Source organism: Sinocyclocheilus rhinocerous, unplaced genomic scaffold (genome assembly GCF_001515625.1).
Source record: "Sinocyclocheilus rhinocerous isolate Xijiao unplaced genomic scaffold, SAMN03320098_v1.1 scaffold113, whole genome shotgun sequence".
NCBI lineage: Eukaryota > Metazoa > Chordata > Actinopteri > Cypriniformes > Cyprinidae > Sinocyclocheilus > Sinocyclocheilus rhinocerous.
In genome coordinates, this window is record NW_015646846.1 from 1580214 (window position 1) to 1588960 (window position 8747).

At 38.8% G+C, this 8747-nt stretch overlaps 2 protein-coding genes across 2 annotated transcripts; one reads left to right on the forward strand and one right to left on the reverse strand.

Moving 5' to 3' along the window:
* Nucleotides 1-645: 645 nt before the first annotated feature.
* LOC107708085 (ATP synthase subunit epsilon-like protein, mitochondrial) lies at nucleotides 646-1405 on the forward strand. Its single transcript, XM_016512229.1, has 3 exons — nucleotides 646-776; nucleotides 1012-1136; nucleotides 1266-1405. Exons 1-2 carry the CDS (start codon nucleotides 745-747, stop codon nucleotides 1133-1135), a joined length of 156 nt encoding a protein of 51 aa, XP_016367715.1. The 5' UTR covers nucleotides 646-744; the 3' UTR covers nucleotide 1136; nucleotides 1266-1405.
* A 1355-nt stretch (nucleotides 1406-2760) lies between these two features.
* On the reverse strand, nucleotides 2761-6294 carry LOC107708052 (tubulin beta-3 chain-like). Its single transcript, XM_016512199.1, has 4 exons — nucleotides 6190-6294; nucleotides 5344-5452; nucleotides 4591-4748; nucleotides 2761-3879 (listed from the first exon to the last, which is right to left on the reverse strand). The coding sequence occupies exons 1-4, from the start codon at nucleotides 6244-6246 to the stop codon at nucleotides 3115-3117; spliced, it is 1089 nt and encodes a 362-aa protein (XP_016367685.1). The 5' UTR covers nucleotides 6247-6294; the 3' UTR covers nucleotides 2761-3114.
* Between the last annotated feature and the right edge of the window lie 2453 nt (nucleotides 6295-8747).

Below are 8747 nucleotides of genomic sequence, written 5' to 3' on the forward strand. Positions count from 1 at the left end.
TATTCAGATGTGTCCAGCGCATTTTATGGAGGACTGTTTCCTGATCCTGGTAGAGTACTTTTACTTTTTACTTTTACTTTTAGTCATTTAGCAGACGCTTTTATCCAAAGCGACTTACAAATAAGAAAATGTAATTAAAACTAAAAGCTAAAACTCTATAAATACTATATATATACACACACATTTAAGAAAATAAAAGAAATTAAATAAAAATGACAAATGCATACAACAACATTTCAAAACTAAAACATTTAAATGAAAACAAAAAAATAAAGCTAAAAACAATTCAAAAATATTAAAAGAACAAAAGGTATGAGTATAATAATGATTCTAACATTCATTCATTCATAGGTTCTAAACAACTCTCTATTATATAGCAAGTAATAGAGAGAGAGAATGATCCCCCTCCCCCCAAATCATGTTTAAATGCCACAAAACCACAAATCTGCATTTGTGTAAATAAAACTTACATATTCAAATTCAAATATCCATGCACAAAAATTCAACCTCTTTATTTTGACATTTTACTCAACTAGGTCATGGTTAATGTACGTTTTGTATCATTAAACTGCGGTGATTGGTTCAATTCCAGGTGGCAGTGTAACGAGTGGCGTGTTTGCCAGCCAATGAGACTGTACGCTGGCCTATGACGTATTTCCGGCGAACGTACAGGCCTCGCTCTCGTCCTTGATCAGCGCGAACCGCAGCATTTGACGGACGCAAGATACACTTTTGCACGAAAAAATGGTGGCTTACTGGAGACAAGCAGGGCTGAGGTACCAGAATGACAATTAATAACGTAAAAAGTTGTGTAATTTGTGTTTTAAGTGCTGTACGCTCTCTAATCTGTGCGCTATATATGTGCTGTACGGTTTGGCCTTGCTCTGTAGAGCTATGAATTAGACTAACGTTATAGTAATAGCGTCATTTTGATTTTGACAGTGGACGTATTCATACGAGCAATTTTTGCTTGAGTTATTCAGTAACTTAATATTTCTCTTGTCATTTCAGTTACATCAGGTACTCGGCTATCTGCGCCAGGGTCGTGCGGGCAGCACTGAAGCCACAGTTGAAAACTGAGGCGATTAGAAACGCAGAATCCAGTGTGAAGGTCACTAAAGTGAAGACTGTATAATGTGAGTTAAAATTTCAGCTGTTTTTCAGAACTGTACGGCACTTGTAGAAAGCGATGCATTAACTGACCTCTTAACCTATTTTTTAGATCTTTGTTGTTAAAAGTGATTGTCTTTTCTGCTTTTTTGTAGGATCTGTAATTACACCCTTCAATCCCCACTTCTCCACATACGTTCTCTGTAGGATTTACAACAATACCTGCAGTTATGATGATTGAATGAAAATAGTTGTATTCTTTTGATAATAAATTATGAAGAGTCTCAAACTAAAACAGCCTTCCCTTGGTGTGGTCTTGATCCAAAGAGTTTTCTGTTTAGCAGGTGTTCATTGGGCAAACTGAGTTTATTGTGTACTGTTAATCTATTGGTTATGTCTGGTTTTACAGCATCATCAAAAGAGACACTAAAACGGTTAGCAGTTTGCAGCCCAGTAGTTATTTAAAAATAAAGTAAATGTTGGATTTAGTGTGATCTCAGCGTAAGATGTGGGCAGATTTGGCTTTTTAATATTTACAGTGCTCTTTGTATATAATTAATATTTCTCAGGCTCTGCAAGGAAGGAGGTGTACATCAGGTTTAACTATGTAGAGATGTTATCTATTATTTTACATGAACAAAACAGCAAGATTTTCAGAGATGGATTTATTTTGTTTAGATATATACAGCGTTATGTAAAACCCCTTAGATTCGCAAAATGAATAGGTTAGTCTCTGTTGCTTACTGATATCCCAAAAAATTTATTTTAATACATTTAGCAAGAAAACTGATGGGTGAATGACATAAATGACAATGAAATGGTAAACACGTGAAAGTTCTTAGCATTATAAATACTCAAGTACAATGCAGATACATCAAATATATTCTGAAAAAGTTGCAGTTTATATTGATAAAATCATTTTGTATCATGGTTTTAAAGGATAAGCAAAATTAACAAAAACAAAAATGTAGCATTTTTTAAAATATTGACAACAAATGACAGAAGAATTTAAGCGTCTATATCGCACTATTACACCACACAAAAGAAAAACGTTTTGACTAAATCTGTTTTTCCATGTATTGTTCTCAAGATTTCATTATTACAGAACATACAGAAATTGTATTCTCCAGTGATGTTACACAATATAGATTCATTTTTTAATTTCTTTATATAAAATAAGCTTTACAACAAACTATTCACTACCATTCAAAAGTCTGGGGTCAGTGAGATTGTTTCTTTAAAGGAATGCATACTTTTATTTGATAAGGATGCATTAAATTGATCAAATGTAACATTTATAATGTTACAAAAGATTTCCATATGACATAAATGCTGTTCTTTTAATCCTTTCTATTCATCAAAGAATCCTGAAAACTTTTTTTAACATTGATATTAATAAGAAATGATTTTTTTCTGAAAGTTCAGCTTTCCATCACAGGAATTACATTTCATTATATACAGTGGGTACGGAAAGTATTCAGACCCCCTTAAATTTTTCACTCTTTGTTATATTGCAGCCATTTGCTAAAATCATTTAAGTTAATTTTTTTTCCTCATTAATGTACACACAGCACCCCATATTGACAGAAAAACACAGAATGCAGCCTTGGTGAGACTTTCAAAAACATATCGACCCCAAACGTTTGAAAATATATAGCAAAGATTAGAAAATTATATTTGAATTTTGACTCCATATCCTATTTAAATTTGTGTAATTCATCATCCTGGAGGTCAGAAATATTTCACAGTTTGCCATGAACAGTGGCTCCAAATAGTATTTGAACACTTAAGGCACATTGTCATTGAATTACAAAAATAAAAAATAAAAAAAAAGTTTCATTTAAAAAGCACACCTTTCAAACCAAGCATTTTTTCTAACGCAATGTAATTCCTATATTAATTTTAACTGTATCTTAAGTGTCTAAATACTTTTTGGGGTCACTGAATGTTCTCACTCTTTACACAATCAGATCCACTCTTGTCATATTCACTAAAGCCCACGCGTCATTCACTAACAGAAGTTTCAGTGACCACCTCAGTCTTAATCTCCACTCGAGTGCTGAGTGCTGTTGATGACAGACCCTCCTCTTCTGTCACTTCATCTTCTGCATCGTAATCCATTTCGGCGGTGGCATCCTGATATTGCTGGTACTCTGAAACCAAATCATTCATGTTGCTCTCGGCCTCGGTGAACTCCAGCTCATCCATGCCCTCCCCCGTGTACCAATGCAGGAAGGCCTTGCGTCGAAACATGAGCGTGAACTGCTCTCCAATGCGCTTGAATATCTCCTGGATGGCGGTGTTGTTTCCGATGAAGGTGGAGGACATTTTGAGGCCTCGTGGTGGGATGTCACAAACGGCCACTTTGACGTTGTGAGGGATCCAATCTACGAAGTAATTGCTGTTCTTCTGTTGAATGGCGAGCATCTGCTCATCGACCTCTTTAGTGGACATGCGACCACGGAAAATGCCTGCGACTGTCAGATAGCGTCCTCGACGTGGGTCGCACGCGGTCATCATATTTCGGGCGTCGAACATCTGCTGGGTGAGCTCGGGCACCGTTATGGCACGGTATTGTTGGCTACCGCGTGCAGTGAGAGGAGCGAAACCAGGCATGAAGAAATGGAGACGCGGGAAGGGCACCATATTGACGGCCAGCTTCCGAAGGTCAGCGTTCAGTTGACCTGGGAAGCGAAGGGAGGTCGTGACCCCGCTCATGGTGAGGGATACCAAGTGGGGTTGGAGCTTTAAGAATATTCTTATTTCCATCTGATTTTAGGAGTAGTACATAGTAAGGGTGGGGATTAGGAATAAGTTTAGAACTATATTTTTTGACAAGACTATTTCAGACTGTTGACAGTGAGTTTATTAGTTCATGGTTAGGAAAAAAAAATAAAAAATGTAATTTTCCATTTCCATTCTGCATACAAGATAAAGAATACTTTTTGACTCAAAAGGGTTCTTTGGGCATTCTTTAACATTATTAAATTATATTTGTGTTTTTACTCCAATTTCACTTTGGCACACCTTTCTGGATAAATTAAACTGTAACTTTAACAGAAAATAATTGCCGTGCATTTGAAGTGTTTAAGTCAACAGGTTTATCTTTTTATTATTGATAAAAATTATACTGATATTCAATCTGCACACAAAGTAACATGAATGATGACGTTCTTTAGTTCTCATGTCAAAAGATGCCATATACAGCTCTTATATTGATGAGCAACATGCTCATATGACAGTCTATTCTTATAACTCAAAAAATACAAATGATCTTCAAAAATAACAGGAAACAACTTGAACGTTTATATGCACTGATTAGTTTCATGGAACCCAAAATGGTTCTTCTATGGCATCACTGCGAAACCCCGTTTTGGAAGCTTTACTTTTAAGAGATTCAGAAGTGATGAAACCAACCCTGTTTATAGTTTATAGAAGTTAATAAGATGAGAATAATCAAAGCTTACATTGTCAACCCACATGGTACCAAAATAAAATGTCTTTAATGTAGGTGATGGTTGGCTCACCGTGTATATAGTTATCCGGTCTGAAGAGCTGTCCTATGTGACTGCCCCTCACGCTGTCCATAGTGCCTGGCTCCAGGTCCACTAACAATGCTCTTGGAACATATTTGCCCCCTGAGAGGCAATGAAACATCTCAGTCACTGAGAATTTTGTTATAGGATGTTACTGTGTTCCATCTGTAGCCGAGTACTTTTATCATAATATATAACTCCCACAATTTACAATGATAACAAAAATACAGAATGGATACAATTTAATTAAAATAAATAAATAAAAACATGCTATGAAAAAATATATAAAATGTATATTTATAAAAGCATTTTCAACCCAATATAGAATACAATCTTATACATGTAATATATTATATAATATAGATATTTATTTATGTGCTAAAAATGTATGAATATCATTTGGGTTTGTGAGGGAACTGCAGTGGTTTGTGAGTTGATGAAAAGCTAATAATACAAATAAATAAATGGGGTTGCATGATAATTACGATATAGCTTAGTGCGATTATCAAATCCAAGGCTGCAATTTAAATAAATAACTGTATAGTCTGATCTGCATTACAAATTTCAGGATGTACTTTAAGTAAATATTTGATATCCAAGGGGTTTGACTGAAAAAAAGTTTGGGAATCCCTACAAATATTTTAATAGCCACTGTATAGAAACAGAAAACATGAATGTAATGTGTAGGTCTGTATACCATGTGCTTCATTGAAGTAAACATTGACCCTCTCCAGCTGAAGGTCCATGTCGCCCTCATACGCTCCTGCTCTGTTAATACCATGTTCATCACTGATCACCTCCCAGAACTGCAAATACATGAAAACCTTTTTAGCTTGAAAATTAATGACCATATTTTCTCCACTCTACTGCATTGTGATCTGCTCAGACTGATTTCTTCAGCACTGAATGAGTGAACAAAACTGTCATTTTCAACACACATAGCCAGAGGAGGCCTTCAATAACTGACTTATCTGTTAAGTTTAAGTATCTTGCAATTGTTCTTCCAGATGCCATTCAGTTTTGACCACAATTCTACTGCATCTATCACTCAGAAATTCACAGGCCGTTAAGCTCATTTCCATGATAAAGAAGGCCCACCCCGTCAGAGGAGGCTCTGTGCCTCTTATCTTACAGTAGACCACTCTAGGGTGAACTCCCTTGACCGCACGTATCATAACTTGAAATATTTATTCAGTTTAAAAATACTTCATACTTCGAAAATATAGTAGTAAAGAAGTTTTAGCTTCTAAAAGCTATTGCTTTTAACTGAAAAAGCACATTACTGCAATATTTAGCTACTAATAGAATGCTGTTCAAAATCACAGTAAACTCCAAAATTTGCTATAATAATAAAAGAAATGCATGGCATAAACAACTGAATAAATGAACTACTAATAAATACTCATAATAAAGAAATGCATGCTCATTTGTCTGTTAAGCCTGCATCAGATTCTCTAGCTTGAAATCAAGTTGAGGTTAAGATGAAAATGCAGCTGCTGATTATAAAAATACACATAAAAACACATATTTGGAGCCATCGCACCTTTGAGCCGATCTGATTCCCACACTGTCCGATCTGTAGATGAACAATCTCACGCATAATGATAGATTTGGCACGTTGAAAGAGCAGTAATAGCCTTGACCGTGAGTCTGAAGTGCCCACTGTGTGTGTAATACCACTGATGACATCACTAAGAGGGAGTCACCCATATGTCACATAAGGTACAGTACTAGTCAGTGTGACACTGAATTAGCAAGCTAGTAGAACAGACTACTGCATTTAATTGAAGAAGAACAATTGTGCTGTAGAGTCAGTTTAGCACACTGTGAATGACCAAAGTGATGATGTTTATAAAGAATTTAAGGGTTTAAATATTTAAATATTTAAAATGCAAAAAGTCCTATCATCATGAGCTTGGATCAGTCACCGTCTCTCTGGCATGCATGATAAGACTCTTGCGGGCCCTATCTGCCGCAATGCAGTGACTCAGACCGTCAGAAAGACAGACAGATCACATACTCATTGTCTAAGTGTTTCCTGCAACGAGAGTTAGAGTTAGAGTGTTTATAGCCTATATGTTGAAGTTGGCAGATCTTCCTGGTCTGGATGTTCAGTTTGGAGGCCAGCATTCCTAGCTTACAAAAACATGTTTCCCATTAAGTTAAAAATGCTATTTCTGAATACCCCAGTTTTTTTTTCATGTTTTAAAACATTTTTTTCTTGGTTATGTGAATGTTAAGAGAACGTTCCAATTTGCAAACATTATTGGAATTTTGCGTTTGAATGTTCTCTGAACAAGTAGTAACATTTAAACATGTTTCAGGAAAAAAACATTCCATGGACAATGTATTAAAGGCATAGTAAGTGATTTTTCAAAAACACTTTATAAAACTGATTCGGGCCGAATCGCAAAACAAACTTGTAGCCAATCAGCAATAAGGGGCGTGTCTACTCGTGATGTGGATGAGAGCGCGTTCTTTCTGTGCTAAATTTTTGAGAATGTTTTTAAAGACCAGATAACTTTGAACAAACATTCTATTAACATTACTGGAAGAATGTTTGTTCATAACTTTTGAGAGAACCTTGCTAGAAAGTTCTGTTAACTGGGTTTATGCAGATATATATTTTACCAACAGATGCCACTGTTGTGCTCCAAGTAGTTTTCACAAGAGCTGTTTGTTATTTTAATCCTACATTTAAAAATTGACTCAATCATTCATCTTCCTGTCATTTATTAAGGTGATTCTTGACTATCAAGATCCCAAGCAACCATGAATAATTTAAGTTAAGATAAACCACAAGTACTGAATTCCCTTTCAGTCGGTCACTCTCTACGTCATGTCGGTGACCGATGAATTGGGATCTCGCTTCGAGAGACCTATCTACTTCGAGTGTAAACTAAACGAGCCAATGGTCATTGGCATGCGATAATTGCATCCAGCTGCCGCTGATCACAGCGTGAGCATAAAAAGGCAGCCAATGCAACGCATACCAGCTTTTCGCTTCGGGGCCGAGCGACAACATCGTTCTGCTCTTACCAGTGTCTTCAGTGAACTACGAGTTCAACGCGCTCTTGGAAGCTTTTGGTGTTGGCGGACGGCGCTTCAGCGGTGGTCGTTCCTGTGTCGAGTGGGTTGTGCACTTCAGGTTGCACTACCCCCTGTCGTGCTGCAAGCGGCCCTCTCCCCTGTGCGTCTCAGCACGTAAAAGAGCATTTCCCTGAAAGAGCCAATTTTCTCTAAAAGAGCTCACACGGGTGAGCTCTTTGTAAAGACGACGGATCGTCTTTTTAAAGATGCCGTTTCACTCGTGCGTTTCTGGATGCGGTCGTTACCTGGTGCCGGGTGATGGTCACGATCGCTGCCTCACGTGTCTGGGCATTAAACACGCTGAGGTGGCGTTCGTGGATGAGTCATGTTCCCATTGCGGGAAGATGACCATCTCGGAGCTGCGGAACAGGCTTCGTTACCTCCAGGAGGGCGGAGTTCCGTTGCCTCTACCGCGATAAGGTGCATGAGGAGCTCACCAGGTCGTGGATGGCACCTTTTACTGCCAGAAACCGGCCTGCTAGCTCCTCCTCCCTCACCACCCTCGATGGTGGTGCAGCGGTTGGTAGCAATGCAGTTGTGTCCAAAGACCGCTTCCTCCTGGCGGGGAAACCCGTTGCTCCCCTCCCGGGCCTGTAGGCATTTGTCTGGTCTTGTGGAGAAGCTGCCTCCGCCTTACACGCTATGGCGTTACTGCAGGTGCACCAGGCCAAGGCACTGAAGGACCTGCACGAGGGTGGTCACGATCCGGAAGTTCTAAAAGAGCTCCGAAACGCTACTGACCTCACGCTCTGAGTGACGAAGGTCACCGCGGGTTCTCTGGGTCGTGCGATGTCCACGCTTAGCCTGCTCATTGCCGAGGGCGGCCCCCTGCGTCCGCTCCCGCGCTGCATCCGGGGTCCAAGTTACACCTGCCTGTCGCCAAACCTTCACCCCGTGGTCAGACCTTGCGTATCTCCGGGCAGGAGTGCCCCTGGAACAGGTCTACAGGCATGCTGTGGTTTACACGGATGCCTCCACCACCGGCTGGGGGGCCACGTACAACAGGCACGC

What these genes read in the sequence shown, in the direction of transcription:
- LOC107708085 (XM_016512229.1), top strand. Translation starts at nt 745, where the DNA reads ATGGTGGCTTACTGGAGACAAGCAGGGCTGAG. An exon ending in TGGAGACAAGCAGGGCTGAG is followed by an intron (nt 777 to 1,011) that starts GTACCAGAATGA and finishes TTGTCATTTCAG; the next exon opens with TTACATCAGGTACTCGGCTA.
- LOC107708052 (XM_016512199.1), bottom strand. Translation starts at nt 6,246, where the DNA reads ATGCGTGAGATTGTTCATCTACAGATCGGACAGTGTGGGAATCAGATC. An exon ending in TTACTTCAATGAAGCACATG is followed by an intron (nt 4,749 to 5,343) that starts GTATACAGACCT and finishes ATTGCCTCTCAG; the next exon opens with GGGGCAAATATGTTCCAAGA. An exon ending in ACATTTTATTTTGGTACCAT is followed by an intron (nt 3,880 to 4,590) that starts GTGGGTTGACAA and finishes TCCTAAAATCAG; the next exon opens with ATGGAAATAAGAATATTCTT.